Source organism: Dermochelys coriacea, chromosome 3, assembly GCF_009764565.3.
Source record: "Dermochelys coriacea isolate rDerCor1 chromosome 3, rDerCor1.pri.v4, whole genome shotgun sequence".
In the NCBI taxonomy this organism is placed as follows: Eukaryota; Metazoa; Chordata; order Testudines; family Dermochelyidae; genus Dermochelys; species Dermochelys coriacea.
In genome coordinates this window covers 46,159,628-46,181,220 of record NC_050070.1, presented here as the reverse complement: position 1 = coordinate 46,181,220, position 21,593 = coordinate 46,159,628, and the positions used below count along the sequence as shown (strand labels likewise).

At 42.2% G+C, this 21,593-nt stretch overlaps 1 protein-coding gene across 1 annotated transcript in view; it reads right to left on the bottom strand.

Annotated features, from left to right (window-relative positions):
- Positions 1–21,593, bottom strand: part of LRRC1 (leucine rich repeat containing 1) — a 119,424-nt gene that overhangs the window by 86,577 nt on the left and 11,254 nt on the right. Inside the window, exon 2 of the mRNA XM_038397257.2 lies at positions 12,550–12,667. Coding sequence (XP_038253185.1) covers positions 12,550–12,667 — 118 coding nt within the window. The remainder of the gene's footprint in view (positions 1–12,549; positions 12,668–21,593) is intronic.

Below are 21,593 nucleotides of genomic sequence, written 5' to 3'. Positions count from 1 at the left end.
GGAACAGTGGGGGGTGGGGGGGAAGAAATAACATTGGGAAATAGTTTTACTTTAGATTAACTCATAGAATATCAGGGTTGGAAGGGACCTCAGGAGGTCATCTAGTCCAACCCCCGGCTTGAAGCAGGACCAATCTGCAATATCGCTAAATGGCCCCCTCAAGGATTGAACTCACAACCCTGGGTTTAGCAGGCCAATGCTCAAACCACTGAGCTATCCTTAAATGGCTACTTTGTGTAATGACCCATCCACTCCCAGTCTCTATTCAAGCCTAAGTTAATTGTATGCAGTTTGCAAATTAAATTCCAATTCAACAGTCTCACCTTGGAGTCTGTTTTTGAAGTTTTTTTGTTGAAGGATAGCCACTCTCAGGTCTGTAATCGAATGACCGGAGAGATTGAAGTGTTCTCCGACTGGTTTTTGAATGTTATAATTCTTGATGTCTGATTTGTGTCCATTCATTCTTTTATGTAGAGACTGTCCAGTTTGATGACATCTTCATCATCTTGACCCATGGAAAAGAAGCCCTTGAGGAATTCCACCATGATTTCAACAATTTCCATCCCACCATCAACCTCAGCCTGGACCAGTCCACACAAGAGATCCACTTCCTGGACACTACGGTGCTAATAAGCGATGGTCACATAAACACAGCCCTATATCGGAAACCTACTGACCGCTATTCCTACCTACATGCCCCTAGCTTTCATCCAGATCACACCACACGATCCATTGTCTACAGCCAAGCTCTACAATATAACCGCATTTGCTCCAACCCCTCAGACAGAGAAATACCTACAAGGTCTCTATCATGCATTCTTACAAATACAATACCCACCTGCTGAAGTGAAGAAACAGATGGATAGAGCCAGAAGAGTACCCAGAAGGCACCTACTACAGGACAGGCCCAACAAAGAAAATAACAGAATGCCACTAGCCATCACCTTCAGCCCCCAACTAAAACCTCTCCAACGCATCATCAAGGATCTTCAACCTATCCTGAAGGACGACTCACTCTCACAGATCTTGGGAGACAGGCCAGTCCTTGCTTACAGACAACCCCCCAGTCTGAAGCAAATACTCACCAGCAACCACACACCACACAACAGAACCACTAACCCAGGAACCTATCCTTGCAACAAAGCCCATTGCCAACTGTGTCCACGTATCTATTCAGGGGACACCATCATAGGGCCCAATCACATCAGCCACACTATCAGAGGCTCGTTCACCTGCGCATCTACCAACGTGATATATGCCATCATGTGCCAGCAATGCCCCTCTGCCATGTACATTGGTCAAACTGGACAGTCTCTATGTAAAAGAATAAGTAGTGTCAGCCACAGATCTCAGAGGAGAAGATTCTCTGTTCAAAGACGGTGAGAACATGTGTCCTAATGAAGGAGTAAATCTGTAGGAGCAGTGCCAGGGCCTACAGAGCTCTCTGTACCAGGACTGAACTGAGGACGTGCCTGGTTCTTCTGGGGGCACATCAGATGGTCTTTGTTTAGTTGTAGGCATCAAAGCCAAAGGTTGTGCCACCAATACCAGGGTTGGCACTAGACAATTTTTTCCCTCTATGCCACAGGCTGTTTTTTGTCACTAGCCCTCAATGTCACACATGAGGCTTAGTGGTTCTCTCCTAAGGCTTTATGCAGTCTGTCCTTGTGGGAAGGCCATGAGCTCCGTTTAGAATATCTGCCTCTGTGTTTGGGGAAGCCTCACTCTAGACCTGAAGCAAGACACTGATAGCATTGGTACCGACACCTAGTACAATGTTTTTTCTCTATACTGATTTTGTGTGTCATATCTGTTAGAGTGGGCACATAAAGAAGTCAGTTTGCCTGGTAGCTGGGTTCTGATACCCGTTTCCTCAGGGTATGAAAAGACCTTCGTAGATTTGCAGGACACATGCACCCCTTGTGCATCCTCAAAGAGAACTACCAGAATTCTGAGAACTTACCCAGTGTATCAGTGGTCCCCCAACATTTCACATTGCATCCCCCTGTCTTCCCTCCCACTCCCAGGAGCTGCGGTCAGGAGCTGGGGCCAGGAGCAGGGCTGTGGCTCCCAGACGTGGGGGATGCACAGACAGGGGTAAGGGGGCTGAGCCTGGGGCCAGAGTCACAGCCGGGCCGGGACCAAAGCCATAGCCAGTTTGGGAGCCGGGGCGAGCAGCCAAGAGCGGAGCCACAGCTGGGAGCAGGCTGGCACTCCCTCCCTGCGCCCCATGGGGTCTATCCAGGGCCCAGCCGCACTCTCCTCCCCCCCTCTCCGAATGTTCCTCCATGCCACCCCCAACCAGGGTGCACCCTACAGTTTGAGGACCACTGCAGCATATGGAAGAGGCATCTGCTGTGTCCACCTTCAGATAAATTCACCTGTCACAGAAATGACAGGGTTTGTAGCCCACAAGTTTACAATTCGCCATGTTAAGATGCCCTGTACAAAGGGAAATGCAAGATTCTACCCATGCCCACACAGAAGTGGAAGTGCTAAGTTTGACTTTTGAATTAGACAGCTTTCATCTCATTCCCCCTTTTGAATGTTGCCCATACAGGACTAAACTGGGCACAGTACAGGGGTAGAAAGAAGGCAGCAGTTGGCATACATAGTTAGCCACACAGTGCCTGTTGTATTTCCCAAGTAATTTGCTGTAGCCCTTTGCTATAGCATACTCCTTTTTGCTGGCCAGCATGCAGGATGGTTGACCCATGGGTCTGGGTCTGCCCATACTTCACTCCTTCCTGCCTTCTTACCAGGCAGTTGTCCAATGGATAGGGAGAGAACAACTGTATTTGCCCCCACACTTCCTTGAGTGTTTGGGCTTTCTTTTGACATGTCTGAACAATATATTAGTTAGCATTAGATTTTAGCTCCTCAAAGCAGGGACCTCATCTTCTCTTTGTATAACACCAAAGCATACTATCAACACTATATTCAGAGTAGCAGCCGTGTTAGTCTGTATTCGCAAAAAGAAAAGGAGTACCAGTGGCACCTTAGAGACTAACAAATTTATTAGAGCATAAGCTTTCGTGAGCTACAGCTCACTTCATCGGAATGCATCCGATAAAGTGAGCTGTAGCTCACGAAAGCTTATGCTCTAATAAATTTGTTAGTCTCTAAGGTGCCACCGGTACTCCTTTTCTTTTTATCAACACTATACAATATCTACCTCAAGACAGATCCTACAGTGATAGGCACAACAGTTTAAAAACTAATCAGCACCTAGAATCCTGTCTCGCTGCAGCGCAAACACAGTTAGTACCTATATTTCCCTCTTCTCCAAAATAAAAGGAGGAACTATTTCAGTCTGGTCTGGCTAGCTCTAGAGGAGGCATAAAGAAACAGGACATTGTGGCAAGGCACCCCTTCTGCCTCACCGGACTTAACGCTCCCTCCTCCTACTGGGACAGGGCCTGAGGAAATCAGTCCCACTCTGGAGCATGTTCGTCTTCCCTCTTCGGGGTTTGTTTCTCAGTGTCTTCCCAGTAGGCCTTGGAGCAGGCCTAAGGAGTGCTCCTCTGCCAAACACACTGAAACAAAAAGGAATACCTTTCCCTGGCCCCCTCGCTGGGGAAAGTGTTGTTCTGTTGCTGGCCCCGGGATGTCAGTCCTTCCCCAGGCACTGGGTTTGGGTGTCTCCCCTATGGGAAGCAGCGCAGACACACACTGGAGAAGCCTATCTTCCTGCTGCTGCCAGCCTTGCATCAGTTTGTCTTCTCCCAGCCAGGAGAGAGGTTTTAACAGGTTTAAGGCAGCCCTTAATTAGACTCAGGTATTCCTAATTGACCTAAGTGACCCCTTCCCAGCTTGTAGGAAAAAAGGGCCTTTAGCATTCTAGGGCTAACATACCTGTTTTCCCAGACCCTCTTGCAGCCCTCTGGCCCGACTTTGTCACAACATATAACAGAAACAAATTTAAAAATCCATTCAAAAAAGCTAAGAAATAATTTTAGGAACTAATCATGCCCCTAAATTACCATGCCACTTTGTGGTTTTATAGCCACATTTTAAAGAAATTCTCTTCTCTTTCTGTATAAAAGACCCACACAAAAACAGAACACACAAGTATACTGAAAATATTTTTCACTGAATCTTTCAGCTATCTTAAGTGTCATTTGTAACACCAGTAAGTAAAATTAAGGCCAAAGACTGATTTTTTTTTAATTTAACACAAAACCCCTGTGTTTTCTTAGTATGCAAAGTTTCCTGTTATAAAGCAGTGCAGACAGCCTGTTTAGATCATTTATAATTCACAGATTAAAAGAACATGCCCTCCTGGCCTACTTTCTCCTATTTCAGGCCCATGTAAAACCCAAAGGATTATGGATTTCACTACAGGAGCAGAAATGCCAGAAAAGGAGACTTGCCCACAAAGTGCCTCTTCTCTCCTTCCACTTACACCTTCTTCCACACACGTCCCAACAAAAACATGAATTTGATATTCACTTGAGTCACACTATCACAAAAGTGGATTAAAAAAATAAAAAAAAATCAATCAAGACTGACACCAAACTTCATTTTTCTTCATTACATGATGACATCAGGAAAGGATTATCAAGGGAACTGGAATATCTGAACACTGAAGGTCAATTTAAAGCAGATGATTTAAACAGTATTTCTGAACTCCTTTTACTTAACACTTAAAAGAAAATTACAGGAGATAGGTGAACAGAGAAAAATATTAAATAAGGTCCAGGATGAAACACTGTACCTATCAAGAATCATCCTGAATTGATAATTATAAAAGAAGAAAGAACCATAATGGAAGAAACGACAATGACCAGTATAAAATAATGAGGTCCCTGAGACAGTGTTAAATTTCAGTGGGTTATGCAGCGTCTTCCATTTCTGTTCACTATTAGATTTCATACCTGATATTTAAACAGTACATCTGTGCCAATAGTAAAGCTAGCCAGGTAAGACACTTTTCACTGTTGCTGGATAACAGATTGAAATCCTGCCTAAATATCCAGGATTTTTCTAATGCTGCACATTGATGAATGCTCTGCATTTAAACATGCTGCCCCCGATGTTTCTGGCATACACAGACTATGTGCAAACACTGCTGAATAGTAAGGCTAAAGTACTCATAAGCTCTATGACGTATGACAATGCAGCCACGATGACAGCAAGCGAAAGTTGTACCAGCACACAAGCGGATAAAATCAAACTCAGCAGTCATGTATGTAAGAGGATATACCTTTTTCCAGGCAGGGTTGCTCTCTGGTAATTTATTACCCTTGTTTAAGAAGAAATTATGCTCGTCACTGACAATGGCTCTGGCAGCAGCTGTACTGATTTAGCATGGGACCAATACTTAAAGTGCAAAAACCTGGGGGTGGGAGGGCATTCACCACTTCCCCCTCGATTGGTACCACTGCCTAGGATCCCTAGTCAAGGACCAGGACCCGATTGTGCTAGGTGGTGTACTAATAAAGATCAAAAGACAGTCCCTGCCCCAAAGAGCTTCCAATTATTGCCATGCCTTTCTGGAACTTATAACCATGTTCCCTACTCCGCTGCACACACAGATGAGCAAGAGATGCAAATGACTGATGCAAATCCATTCCTCCTCCTCCCTGTTGCTTTTCTTCCTTTTTTAGGCTTCAAAAAAAAAAAAAAAAAAAAGTCAGCAAGATACTACTTTACAAAGCACGTGAGTTACACATGCAGAACAAGGGAAGCTATATAGACAAGGAAGAAGGGGTAAGATTTAAAAGCAAAAAACTAGTCTTGCAGACTAGTTAGTGATGAATTTAAGCCATTAGTAATGTCAGGAAAGAATGGATAAGTAGAGGTGATCAATTATAGGCTAACATGAAGCGGATGGAAGGGTTCCAAGGTGAGATGGAAAAGAAAATGTGTTCTTGAGGAGGAGTTCCAGGTAAATCACACAGAGAAGCCCAAGTGTAGTGAGTCATACTAAAAGGGCAGGAGGTAAAGGCAAGTGGAATGAATGAACAGAGGTGATGACAAAGTAGGAGTTGAGCAAGTCCATGGAGAGCTTTTTGGTCAGAATATTTTGTGTCTTGGATCCAGAGATGGGTAGGAGTGAAATGGTCTCAGTTTCTGAAGTGACAAAGTAGTATGGCCCTATTCTTCTGCAGCCAAAACTGAAGGATTTAGGAAGACTAAGATGATTTTTGCAGTAGTACACAGATGAAACAGTTACAGGCTTACAGGTTTCACACTTGAATAAGATTAGGCCATCTTGTCCAATACAGAGACAAAAAAAATCCTTTAGCCAAACTCTATTTGTTGGAAATCCACTTCCTTATTTAACTTCCTTAATTATATAATTCCACTGCAAGACCTCACTGTGAAGATGATCTTTTCCATCCCAGTCACTAACAAAAACTTACATTTCCATCTTCACTAGTCTTGTATACCGACTGTAATTCATTCTTGTCTTTCATTTCTACGGGTATGTGTAGCCTTATCTCTTCTAAGCGGTGCGTATCCAATTCATTTAGTCTCTAGTGGACATACCCTCTACCCGCTAATTATTTTTACAGGAGCTTGGATTTTTTTTGGCAGCAAATGAATAAGGAATTCTGCAGGGTCATGGGAAGAACAGAACGCTGCCAGAATTCAGAGACTAAAACCGGACATAATATGCATTTCTTCTTCCATAACTCCTTCGTCTAAATGTTGGCTCAAAGAAGGTATCCAATCTTGAATACAAATATCTTTAAAATATCCGATTTAAAGACTGATAGTCACATACTTAAAGCCACTAAAACCACACTTGAGTTTAGTATATTTACACACCAAAAAAAGATCTTAGTACAGAGGGTGATATTACTTTCCCTATGAAGATTCTATGGGCTACCCAGTATTCTATGGGCTTCCAACTGCATTTCGTGGCATTTTTCAACAGCTCCCTCTTTACTGTGCATCCACCATCTCTGTCTGAAAGGATGGATATCACACTACTATCTACTGTTGTGGTCACTGTTATGGATGGCCAGGAGCACCCAATCTGAACAGGAATCAGAGTTGCCTGACCTGCTGTACGCCATAGAAACGAGCACCACCAGATTACTTTTGGCATTCATGGAGCAGCTGAACACAGTGGACCATTGCTTTTGGGTTTGGGAAACAAGCACTGAGTGGTCAGACTGCATTGTTATGCAGCCTGGGACGACAAGCACCTGCCTGGAACTATGTGCAGAGCTCGCCCCGGAACTGCAACACAAGGGCACCAAAATGAGAGCTGCCCTCTCAGTGGGGAAGCACGTAGCGATCGCTGTGTGGAAGCTGGCAACTCCAAGTTCAAATTCTAAATTTGAACTCCAAATTCTACTTTACAAATAACTCCCCTAATAATGGGACTCTAGAATCGATCCTGAGGTGAAGGTAGCTTTCTTATTTCACATGTAATGGGAAGGAACTTCAGTTGCATGAGAATAGTGCACACACAGAAGTGACTGCTTACCTTTTCCCTCTGGCCATCAGCTCTTTGCACCTCAATCATGTGAGCACATGAGCACTATAGAAACTAAGACAGGTAAATTCTTGTCCCCTCAGTTTGATTGAAGTGGTTGGTGGAGGAACTACTGATTGACAAAGAACAGTGAACAGCTGGGATAGAAAAGGGGATAGTTGCCATCATCCTCACTGCTACAATCCCCAGACACTGCCAGTGTTAAATTAATGCAAAACAGTTCATATTAGTCATGGTAGGGCTAGCATCTGCAGAAACCATGCTATTTTTGAGGCCAGAAGTAGTGCTGAGGCCTGGTCTACATTTAAAACTGATACAAGCATAGCTGTAGTGGTTAGGAATGTGGGTGTGTTTTTTGTTGTTGTTGCTGTTTAAACAGACATAGGCATGCTGGTATAAGTAGGGTGACCATATGTCCCGTTTTGACCAGGACAGTCCCTTTTTTAAGCCCGGTCTCGAGCATCCAGACTCTCCCCTCCCCACCCCTGCCCCAGCCCCAAAAAAGTAGGCATTTGTCCCATTTGCTCTTGCCAACTGATCAAGTTGGCAAGAGCCAACAGGACAAATGCCTACTTTTTGGGGGGGGAGGGGTCTGGATGCCCACTTGTGTCAAAAAGTAGGGTGCATTGTGGAGGAATGTTGGGTGGGGGCAAGCGGAGATGCCAGTCCCCTCCTCCTGCCAGGGAGCTGAGGGGCGGGGGACGTTGAGGCAACATTCCAGCATGGGTAGGGGGCCAGCAGGGTTCCAGCGACAGGCAACAGCCTCGTGGGGGGAGGGGCCTCAGGTAAGAGGCTGGGAATGTCCCGTTTTCTCTTTGGGAAGCTATGGTCACTCTAGTTATAAGTCTTAGGGTTTGTCTACACTTGAAACGCTACCATGACACAGCTGCAGCTCTGTAGTTAATGCAGTGACAGGAGAACCCCTGTGGTGGTAGCTAGGTTAATGGAAAAATTCTTCTGTCAACTGAGCACTGCCTACACTGGAACTTAGGTCGACCTAACTACCTCACTCAGCGGTGTGGATTTTTTCCACATACCTGAGCCAGGTAGTTGGGTCGATCTAATTTTCTAGTGTAGACCAGCCCTAGTCTACACACACCAGCATAAGAGAGTGCTTTTGCAGGCATAGCTTATGTCTCTCAGGGGAACTGGTGTAAATTATGCCAGCAAAAGCACTTTTATGCTGATATAAGTTGCACCTATGTAGGATACTTTGCCGATATAGCTATACTAGCATAGATATGCCAGCACAACTTTTCTAGTGTAGGCACAATCTCCTCCAAGCAGATAGCCTGTGCCAGCTATCCAGGCTGGAACCCCTGCCCACACCAGGAACAACAACTTTTTGTCAGTCAAACTCAAGAATCCTAAAGGCTTGTCTACAGAGAAATTAAACCAACTGAACTAAAGGTGTGAATTTAAGAAGTGTACATTAGGGCCGATCTACAATGGGAACCTACATTGACATAGCTACGTCTCTCAGGGGTGTGAAAAATCCACACTCCTGAGAGATGTAACTAAGACCACCCAACCCCTGATGTAGACAGCACTATGTCGATGGAAGAATTCTTCCATCGACATAGCTACTGCCTCTCGGGGAGGTGGATTACCTATGCTAACAGGAGAATCCCTCCTGTTGGAACAGGGATTGTTCCCACTGAAGCGCTACAGCGGCGCAGCTGCAGTTCTGTGGCTGTAGCAGTTTAAGTATAGACATACCCAGAGACTCCTGTGTGGATGTTCTCAGTCAGAAGTACGGTGGACTGAGTTTACATTAGCTTAATTCCTTGTGTAAATGTCCTAAATTTCCAGTCCCATATGTAGGGATAACCCACATGTACAATGATTAAGTTTGCACAAACATCTTTTCTGAAGTACTGAATGTGTCCTTTGTTGGAGTTTATTATTCTTCCTCCTTCTCAGCTGCTGCTACCTCAGTGGGGAACACAAGATGTCCCTCAGTCCTAGAAATCCTGATATCATGTATATTGAGTTAGGAGATCAGGCACTTGGGTGGCAAGCACAGGGCTGGGACTTCTGGGAGTAATAAAGAGCAAGGAGCAAAGACAGCAGGGAATGGATCTTCACCACCCCTGACAAAGCTTTCACTGAGTAGCATTCCTCCCTTCATGACAACATAAGAGACACACTCACTCTGCCGACAGCATGATGAAGTGTTGTCTGCATGTAGCAATTCACTTATATCTTGGAGTTTAAAATGTACTGCAAGTTATATTTGTTGGTGCTGGGGATGCCACGGGCTCTTTACACACTTTTTTCGATTTGCAATGAAGTTCTGTAGTCTATACATCTGATAGTGGCCTATGTAAAGTTGCCCTCAGCTTATCACTTGAAGGGTGGGGAGAAAGGAAGGAACATTAGCTCTATGATAGGAGAAGAATGGAAACATTCTTTTCATTCAGTAACTTCTCCACCTCATCCTGTGATAGAACATTCAGAGTATCCCATTTTATTTGTGGGGAATAGACAGGTACAACACGCAGTGGTGGTAACTGTAATTTAATAACTGGTATTAGTATTCCATCTCTGAAGGAAGTAGGATGGTCAGAAATGAAAGCCATTAGTGCACTAAGCAGACAGCTAGGACAAGAACAGAACAATGATTTCTTGTGCCCAAAGTTAAGATGTCACCACCACACTTCCCTATGCATGCAGCAGGTCATGTTTTGACAAGCAGAGCTGTTTTCCTAGGTCTGAAAGAAACACACATGATTGTAGTTTTTGCTGAATACATAAATAGCAAAGACTGATTAATAGAGAGTCACCGGGTAGGAGGAATCTTAGGCATGCTGAGATGTTCTCCTATATAAAGCTGTTCTGAAGGACAGAAGTAGGAACCGCACAGAACACTCTGATATTTAGAATATTGTGAGAATCCTTACACAAGGTTTTTTTAGATTGACAAAAGCAAGTAAGTTGTAAGCAGTTACATGCAACTGTATTAAACTGAAGGAAGTTACGCCAGTCATTTTGGGTAATGAACTTGGAAGCAAGAAAATAGCACAATAAAATGGGTGATTAAGACTGGACCTTGGATGTACAAGAGAAGTTGCTTCCTGCAACCTATTTTAGTCCAAGTCATCACTTCAGAAGTTATTGCACAAGGAAGAATTTTATAAACCACCACCACCCTCCACAAACAAACATTCATTCACACTATCCATTCTTGTTAGAATTGAACTCTCATGCCAACTTCCAAGTGAAGTCAGGCTGCTTAAGGTCCAATGGCTCTGCTCCATCAGTTCTTCTGCAGTCAGTTATTCATTTACAGGGAAAAAACAGAGTTGAGCCAAAGTACTGTTTCCTTTGGAATTAAAGGGTTGCCATCTCTTGGCAGACCTACACAGCCAAAAACGCTGTACATAAAGACAGTGGCATTAACACAGAGACGTATACACCATTTTTACAATGCAATTTCTTAACCAACTGAATGCATTCTTTCTGGCTCCCAGATAATTCCTGCTCAGTCACATAGCCTTTTCCCTACAAAGCTTTGTGAATATGAATGAAATGATATAGTACAGTGGAAGTCCTGCAGTAATTCTTTTGGGAATGGGGATGTCAGAAGTGGCTGCATTTCATTACTGAATGTCCAGAGGAGGGGTCAGGTGAGAATGTAATCACCTGACACCTTCACATGAGGATTCAAAGTTTAGACAGATATGGGGGGAAAGGAAGGGGAGAGGAAAGGCTAGGTGACTCTACCAATAGAAACAAATACAAAATTTCCCTTACAGTTTAACGTCACTTCTCTAGCTCTTCAGTGTTCCTTCTCCTTATATTCAGGTACATTTTTGTCCTCCCCCCCCATACATGGCAATTTTCAGGAGTATATACTGAAGTAACACTCCCGACCTAAAAGTAACACTCCAGACATGACTGCCTCTGCATTTAACTGGCTCTTGTTCCTTCACTAAATCAGAAGCATATCACCGAGTGTGACCCCTCTGCCCAGGGCTCCTGGTGTGTTGCTTCTGCAGTGTTCCTGATATTTGCTGGCCCGGGCAACAAGAGACCATGCTCCATTCCTAAACACTGATTTGCTGTTCCTAACCCATCAGGGCAGCAAGCTGCTGAGAGGGGGCCCTGCAGGTCCTAAACCTCTCCCACAATTACCAAGGGATCACCAGGCTACAAAGCTGACAAGTCACACCAATTTCACTGTCACTGCTTAGAAAAGCAAGAGCAGTAGCTGAAGCAAGCACAAGAACTGAACAACAAATGGCATGCTTTTTAGTTGCAGCAAGGAACAACAACAAAAGATTAGGCGGAGAGAGACAGAAAAGGATGAGGAATGGAATGGCCATCTAGCCAGGGCATAGCCTTTGTACATCAATTGGCTTTCTCCCACATCTTTCATTTTGGTCTCTGCCTTCTAGGTGTATATTTATAAACTGTGCTTGAAAACCTTACCAAACAGACACACACACACACAGAGCAAAACAGGATATATAGATTAGTATTCCTTCAGCCAACAGTATTTAACCTTTCAGAAAGGAGTGGGTAGAGAGAAGAACAGTACTCTAATGCTATAGTTCTACTGCTGGCTCCCCTTAGTATTGAAGCATAGCACACACAGTCTAGCACTCCAGAAAACTCTGTGCATTATCTAGGAGCACATTCTTCATGGTACGTAGAGGCTTCAGAGCCATACAAAGACCCCCAGTAGCATACTGAGAAACACAGTACAGTGTAGAACCCCAGAGTTACAAACACCAGAGTTATGAACTGACTAGTCAACCACACACACTTCATTTGGATCTGGAAGTACACAATCAGGCAGCAGCAGAGACAAAAAAAAGGCAACAAAAAACAAATATAGTACTGTGTTAAACATAAACGACTTTAAAAAAAAGTTAAAAGCAGCATTTTTCTTCTGCATAGTAAAGTTTCAAAGTTGTATCAAATCAAAGTTCAGTTGTAAACTTTTAAAAGAACCGTAACGTTTTGTTCAGCATTACGAACATTTCAGAGTTCTGAACAACCTCTATTCTTGAGGTATTTGTAATTCTGACGTTCTCCTCTGTACAATAAATAGGGCAGAACCAAATGAGTCTGTGAATACTCTAGCTTACCATTTCGAGACAAATCAAGTTCCACCAGCTGCATAAAGTTTGCTATTTCTGGAGGGAGCCGCTGAATTTCATTATCACTGAGTCCAAGTTTCCGTAATTTTACAAGCTGGAAAAAGGGCTGAAAAAGAAAATCCCATATTATTATTCACATAATGCATTTGCAACTTGGTTAAGTTCACATATGTCAAGTTTCTTGGAGGGACAGCAGCACTGGTTGATATAAACATCTAAAGTCCCAGGGACTGCCTCACAAAGCTTCTTATTCAACTAAGACCTGGTCTACACTGGGAAGGCTGGGAGGTGGAAATCGATCTAAGTTACGCAACTTCAGCTATGTGAATAACATAGCTGAAGTTGACGTACTTAGATAGACTTACCATGGTGTCTCCACCACAGTGAATTGACTGCTGCCGCTCCCCGTCAACTCTGCCTGCACCTCTTGCGGCGCTGGAGTACAGGAGTCGACGGGAGAGCATTCGGGGATCGATTTATCGCGTGTAGACTAGACATGATAATCGATCCCCGCTAGATCGATCGCTGCCCACCGACCCGGTGTGTAGTGAAGACATACCCTTAGTCTGATAAAAATCAAGTACAGAAACAACTTAAAAAGAAGTCAGATTCTTTTCAGAACCACAAAAAACAATTTCCATCTAGGTATTTGTACTGACCTTGCTATGAAAGGTGAGTAGACCTTGCAGGACTCTTTTGTGAAAAATAAAGTTCAGTGTAGCTTTTAGAACATTTATAAAATTCTAGCCATTATGAATCATAGCAGATTCATTATGTCTAGACAGTTACCTAATTGTTACTTAGAGGCTAGCTTTTAAGCAATATAGTTTGCTGACTACACTTTTAGATAAATACTATTTTGGTATTATTTATTCAGCAACTCTCTCAGAGAACATCTCAGAGTCAGCATTATTCTGATTTCACAAAATATTAATTATAAAAGCTATTCACATACACAGATATCCACATCCCAGTTATGATGGTTAGAGCACAAAGAGAACTCACTACTCTAAAAAGTCTTTAAGTTCCATTCCCATAGTTTTAATACTGTAGGGAAATAATTGTGCTCACACAAGTCAATAAAACCTCATCTCTACAACTATCTTGTGATAGCTATGGACTTGGATATCACAATTTTCTACTTTGAAAACTGCTTTTCAGAAGAAGGCATTACAAAAGAAAAAACATTGTTGCCAACTCAAAATTATATTGCAAGTCTCATGATATTTAGGTTTGGAGGGGTTTGTTTTTGTTTAAGCCCCAGCTCCTGGACTCAATCTCAGCTTTTATTTAGAATATTTTTTAGCCCTAATGACTGCAGTGAAAACATGGACCAAGTGTTTTCTAAAGGATTTAAAAATTAAAAAATCCACAGATGGCAAATAAAAAGAAGCCCCAATTTTTATTTTTTTAAATCTCATTTTTTGGGGGGGGCCTGACACATGATATTTTTAACCAACTTTAAGGTTGACATTACTAGACTCATCACTAATAAAACTGACCTTTTATTACTCACTTAGGAAGTCAAGGAACATCCAGAACTCCCTTGAAATACAACTGTGCAACAATGAAGGACTAAAACAAAAACGATATTAGATATCACTTGACTCCAAGGTGTCAAGTGACATGTTATAGGGAGATTTTTACAGCAAATGGGAATGGATATAGTGCACACAATTGCAAATGGAAGGGGAGATGGTTCACAAGACACTATTAATATACAGCACAGACTAGGAACATTTGAGAACTCCTCATCCACACAGTGTTGTTTATTACATATACAGCATGTACACATGTCTGCAATATATATTGCAAACATCATATAAAAATGTATAAGGACAAAATATGACCAGTTAAACCTGAACAAGTTACAAGATATTTAGCCAGGTTACTATTCCCAAAGTGAACTAAATTTCACACATTTAAAAAGTTCTCTAAGAACTATATTTCCATTTTATGTACCAGTTGAGGAAGTAACACCAATATTTAGATAAATGATAAACTGTAGAAATGTGAAAAAAGTCTTAAAGTTGTTGTAATCTTTTTATACAGGCCTAAATCATTTTTCAGCTCCAATTTTAGTGGCTCCTATTCCAATTTCAGATAATGCCTATTTATAGTTAAGCAAGAGCTACACTGTCAATGCTCACTGAAGCCTTGAGGTAGTCTCTGAGCTACCCTTACTTCTGCCAAGTGTTTGTTAGTGGCCAAAATAGCAGTATTTACTAGTTAAAATATCTATATTTATATCTACGCGCACGTTACACTCATCAAGAGAGCATATTCCTTTAAATATTTGCTACATGTAATCTGATAGACCTGGCTCATTACTAAATTACCTTAATAGTCGGACTCTATTCACCAAGCACTCTGGTAGAAACCTAAGTGCAACATAATAATTTATTGATATTTGAACAGGGGCCAGACCAGAGTGTCTACCCAGCATTCAAAATATGCTGCAACAGCACGGTTTTGACTGTAGATCCAACTTCTTTGCATGTGTTTTCGCAACATTTTTTAAATACAGCTTCTTTAGTGAAAGTATTCTCAGTTTAAAAAAGAAAAATAAAAAGAGAACATTACCCATTTTTCTCAGCATTGTGTTTAAGGATTTGTATTAGGAGGAACCCTTCAAAACTCATTGCTAATGCTGTTCATTTTGCTGCAAAGGAAGGGGGGAGGGTCACTGTGACACTGACTAGCTATAGTCCACAAGTTAAGACCTTGTAAATCAATTGTTACCCTTATAATGTTCATGACCAAAAAAAAAAAAAAAAAAATTTTACACACCACACATTTCATTCCTTAATGAAATCTTTCATGTCAAATGTTATAATTGGTCCTCCTGAATCTGGAAACAAGCAAACCAAAAAATAAAAAGTCAGTCAGTCTTTAACAAGGATTGATGAAACTTCAACTTCTCTGCTGGGCAACTGGCCAAACACACACACGTTGCTGGATTTCTTTGACTGTTCCCTTCTTTCAAGACGACAGAGCATTAATGCACTAGAATCCTGCATGAATATTTCAATCCCTTGCCTGAATAACAATAAGGGGCAGATGAAAGCAAGAGACAATAAAAAAACGAAGATAATGGAGGGCTAAAGAACACCCTTGAAGCTAGGCTGCTTTAAGTGTTCTTTTCAATGATACAACCACACCGAAGCCATGTGAAAGTCAGTTTATAATCTCCCTTTGACTCAGCAGATTGACCAAAACGCTTAACATCACAAGGCCACCACTAGCAGCAGGCTGCTCAGAAAGAGAATTAAGGCCTGATTTTCAAGAAATGACAACAGTTACATCCACAATAAGTTGCCATGAAGCAACTGAATGAGTTGCAAGCTCAATGTTGTATCTGATGAAAACTGAAGCCTTATATTGGGGGGGGAGGGGGAGGAAGAGACAAGCAGTTAAAAGTTTATTTTAAAATAGCCCCTTAAGCATTTTATACGTAACATAGCTTTCGTGTCAACTTTTCTTCAGATAATAAAGGCTGGAATTTCAAATCCAAGAAATAAACATATTGCTGGGGATATCTGAAAGTCACTGGAACTTATTTTACTTACTGTTTCATATAGTGCCTATAATTAAAGTATCAAGGCACAGAATAACGGAACAGAGATCAAAACTTCCCCATCTTAAGGCAGCTATAGCTTTAAAAAAAAGGAAAAAATAGGCATATAGGAGTTACAGATTTAGGAAGAAAAGTTTGAGAATAAAAAGCCTCACATATAGTAAATTGATAAACAATTTGAACAAGAATTTTTTTTAAATGTAGGCCTTTAATTACGCTCATAAACCCACACTTCTTTTCAGGCCACTTATTTAGAAGCCTAATTTTAAGCAACAATTTTTAACACCAAAGTATGAAAGCCACCAAGATGAGAAAAGCCCTCAGGTTTTGAGAGAGTAATCTTCCATTTGCAGGTTATGTTTCTGTAATTATCAGGACACTGATTAGAATCATTTTCTTTAAAACTGTTTTATTCTTCTCTTGGGCTGCCCCAGAAAAAGGGAGGATTTGAAGCTCATTGTCACAACCATAAATATTTCTCTGAGCAAACGGGCAGAAGCCAAAGGAAGTTTTGGTGAACTCTCTGAAAAGACAGCTAAAAGGAAACGCATTTGTTCCAAATTATCTCACAATCTTTGAGATTACAGATACCTTTAAATGCATGTTTGTCATAGCATAGATATGGTATGAACATTTCGTATAACCCGTATGGCACCTTTGTAGTGGGATGGTAAAACATCTGGCATAGCTGACATTTTTTGCAGTTCTAGCTAAGACCATTGCATCAGCTTGCTAGGGGGCTGAAGCTGGAAAAAATATACATATAAATCCTCTCCCAAACAGTGAAATGCAGCACAGTTTTGACATATCATTGAAGCGATAAAGTGTGAAAGAGCAAGCATCACTTTGAATGAGGATGATGGAAACCAAACTGCACAATGATTTACTCCTGAGGGCATTCTGCACCAAAAATTTAGATATTCTGCACACAATATTTTAAAAGTCTGCAAAATTCTGCAAATTTTATTTGTCAAATAAATATGGAGGCTCCAGCATGGCATTGGGAGCACAGGCCACCAGCTGCACAGAAATGGGAGATCACTGTGCGGTTCCCCACCGGGACATGGACTCAGCAAGATGCTGCAGGCAACCCTGACACAATGCAAAGGCCAGGCCTGCCCCAGAAACACCCCAGAGCCCTGCCTCTCTGTGCCAGGTACACCAGGTATGGGCAGATAGGCTCAGCAATGAAGGATCCAAGTGTGGAGGGGCTTGGCGGGGGGAGGGGAGATCCAGGTGTGGGTTGAGAGGACTCTGTGTGGGGCAACTCAGTGTGGGATTTGGATGCACAGGGGCTTGTTGGGGAGTTGTATGTGCAATGATAATGGGACTCTGCAGGGCGGTCCCAGGTGAAGAAGGCTGGTGGTGTCTGGGTGTGGGACTATAGATGGTTGGGATTCAATAGGGTGGAGATCCGGGTGGCTTGTCAGGGTGGTCCAGATGCAGGGGGAGTGGGGCTTGTTGGGGGGGAGGGGTTGGGTGCAAGGGGATGAGGCTCAGTGGGAGAGTCTGGGTATGAAGGGTTCTGGATGCACGGGGATTTGGTGGATGTGGGAGCAGCTCCTGTACAGTGATCCCTTCCCCTGCAGCTGAGGAGCAATGGGTGCAGGAGCACAAGGGAACTGGGAACAGGGGGAGAAGAGAGTTTGCCGAGCTTCCTACAGCTAGGGGAGAAATCTGAAGGTGGGTCTGATATGGCCTCAGATGCCATGCAGGGGAAGAGAAAGTCCCGTCCTTCCTAGCCCCGCTGGGACTAGCAGGTGAGCCCGGTGCAAGATAGGAACCACCAGCCAGGTCTTCTCTAGTCTTGCCCCCTGCTCCACAGTGATTTACCTCTCTGACAGCTGCCCTGGGCACCCGAAACATACTGCTGAGGAGGGTCGTATGACTGCTTTTACGCTTTCCATTGCTTCCCTGTCAGAAAGTCATTTTTCTGCGAGGAAGCAAAGAACTCTGCGGGGGACATAAATTCTGTACACACAGGGACACAGAATTCCCTCAGGATGTTAAATGTTAAAATAATCAGAAGAAGAGGGAAATAACTGTTGTGGTGGGTTTACTTCAGACGTTTTTGATTGGACATTGGAATCTTCTGCTGCTGGCATCACAAGTGATGGCATGCCAGCTCAAATGTAAAGTTTAATTAAATAAATCTTTACCTTAACACACAATTTTCACAGAAGAAAACAATGCTCAGCATGGAATCTTTCATAACACGGCACAAACAGTTACAAATTATACTGCATACAGAAAATTCAGACTAACTTTAAAAACCTACATATATTATGGGCGGGAGAGTCCGTCTAAATATAGTTTTAATAAATGGTATATGTTTTTCAAGATTACTGGTCACCAATTTTAAGTCAAAGAGGATTACGTACATTTAAAAATATGACAGACTGAGAGACTGGTGCTTTGTGTAGATATTCATATACTATGCAACCTATGCCATTGATTAGCTTTGCTAAAAGCATGATTTCATCTGTAGAATATTCAAGGACAGCATCATGCCAAGTGCTTATTTGTCCTAGTAAGAAAGTGAATATTAACTAGTAATCCTCGACAGAGTAGTTATTCTTGAATGTTAAGTTCTAAAAGTGTGGGGAGTTGTGTCAACTGCACTTACCATGTCCAACCTAACCTCAGATTTGAATTCGAGTTTTGGAGTTTATTCCAAGAGCAGAAACTAAACTGAAAAACATCAAAAAGGACTTTTACAGCAAAAAGAGACTGCCAAACCCATAAAGGCCAGTAAAAAACCTAATGCATAATTTAAATTCTGTTGAAAGAAGTCTCTTCAAATTCAGATAATAATGGATCAACAGTCTGAAAGTTACAGATTCATTCTTCTTAAAAGTCAGTTTACAGACTACCTGTGTAGCTGCACGGCTGAAAAAGCAACTGAATGACACCTGACAATTTTCCATGATATGTCCAGGAGGAAGTCTCCAGCCAATCAATCTATATCTCAGGAGCAAAATAAAAGGAAGGCAAGAAAACCGCAAGCCAGTATTCATGGATGTAGGATCCATCAAAACCAAAGATAAGAGGCTGACCTTCCCCTACATAGAGTGCAGTTGGGCCTAAAGTAGTGAAGTAGTCACCCACTGATAGATTACCAATATCCTCTATGAGAAGGATGAGGCCCCATCTCTTAAGCCTGTTTCCCAAGAAACAAAAGTTCCAAGATTATTTCTCTCTTGAAGAAGACTTTTCAAATCAACTCTGTGGACTCTGGTGGTAAATTTGAGTAAGTATAGCTAGATGGCTTATATTAAGTTTAAATAACTTTCTTTCACACTGGAAAGACAACCAAACTTCAGAAGAACCACCTAATTTAACATGCAAGAGATACTTCTAATATTGAACAGCAATTGTTTCAGCTCTGAACACCTGCTTGGTTAACAGATGCCTCCCATGTGGAAATCAAGTCACTGTAGGGCTATATCAGTACCTATCACTAATTGTTTCACAGAAGGGATATTGTTGTGGTATATTAATAGTCTGTTTTAGAACATCATTAATGTATAAGCCACATGCCTTAGTTACTGTCTTTGCTGTACAGATACTGTATATATCCAACTGCCTTTTTGCTTTAGGGTTTGTCTTCATGGTATTATTATGCTATCGGAGCCACATCTAAAATTTCACCCCCATAATCTGACTCCTATCCACACACACACACGAGTCTCCAGCTCAAGTGGTGCTTAGAACTCAAACTAGCTGGTCTGTTGGAGGGGGCGTGAGGCAGACAGTTGGTTGGAGCTTGTATGCAGTGGAGATGCAGGAATTCATTGTTATATGTCACCACCAGTTAACCCAGTCACTGCGCTGCTAATTCAATCACTGTGCATTACGAGTGCTGTTTTGCACTATGGCACTTTCAATAACAGTAGGCTTGCTCAAGTGGAGAAACTTGAGTGTACTCCCTAAGTTAACTGTTGCAATGAAGCCCTTAAAAGAGTTTATAGTCCCCATTGATCCCAGGCAATGACCTCTGAGCAGGAGTATGTGGGAACAATGAGAAATGACAGCTCAAGAGATCAGCAAAAAACAGCCAACTGTCTATTTAACCATAGTATAAACATCTGGAGAAAGTTAAGCATTTGAAATAACTATGCAGTTTAATTGGTTTGGACAGGTATAAGTGTGAAAAAAAATTCAGTTGGAGTCTCATGAACTGTAGGATAGTCAGCAGCAGCTTTGTGTATAATAGAACGCCAGTTACTATAACATAACTGAAGTCAGGATCTTTCAGCTACCCAATAGCCTCACCATTAGCAAGTAAGCAAATCCTGCATTCTCACTACTTACTACGATAGTAAGTGGGGTGCAGAACAGAACAGGATCTGACAAACACTGCTCCCCTCAATTTATTCTGGGCAACAATCAATTTAGAAAACATATTATAACAACTTTTTGGGGGCATGGACTGTCGTTTAACTGTTTGCTTAGCACAACAGGGCCTTGATCTGGCTGAGGCCTCTACAAAACCCCCAACAACTATGGACCTCATCACAACCAGCTGACCTCATTTCTGCAGCAGAAAGCAGTGGATGGCTCAAAGAACAAGTCACCTTTTTGTACAATGAATCAAGTCTGTGGATGCCCCACAAACAAAGTCATCTGACAGTATTTATCACAGTGAAAAGGAGTCTGCTAGAGGGTTTTTTTGTGGGTGTTTTTTTGTTTTTTGTTTGTTTTTTTTTGCAGAGGGATGGGGGTGAGCATGGGTAAGGATTGTTTCCAAACATCCACCCCAAAATTTTACAGCTGGGTTAGAGTAGTGCTTTCATCTTTCTGGAGTCATTACGTAATTTTAAAACTTTGAATAATGCATGAAAGAATGTCATGCTTCTGCATTCCATCTTTTCCTTAAGCTTCACATACATGTGCAACTCTCACTAAAAGGAAGGGAAGAAAAAGAGCCAAATTTCAGGGCAAGAGAAAGCACAGACCTACAGTTCATGATGCAAGCTCCGCTGGCATGCACTCTAAATGACGTGCTTGACAAGACATAAGAAATGCAGCATGCCCCTCTTCCCGCCACTGGATGCACTGAAGTCTGAGATACAAAATCAGGAAGGCAGAAAGTGAAGGAAAAAAAAGAGGCTAAAGAAAGTGAATGGGATAACAATCTACACTAAGGTTGGCACTCCACCACCACCAATTTAGTTTTTGGCAGCTATGCTCAAAGCTGTGCTCAAAAGGCATGCCATCCCTGACCTACAATCAGTAACTGGCCAGTTTTGAGTCCAGGACTATGCTGCTACAGCTCACTTTTACAAAAACAGAGAAAAAAAGCACAAGGGGTTATCTGGGCTTACAAGTTCACATGCTGCTGCATCTCTACTTACATGCCCTCTCTGTAATGCAACACATTGAAAAGGTTGCTTCATTTTGTTTTCCTGTAGGCAAGGATTTACTTTTTCCTTTATGTGGACTAAGCAGCAGC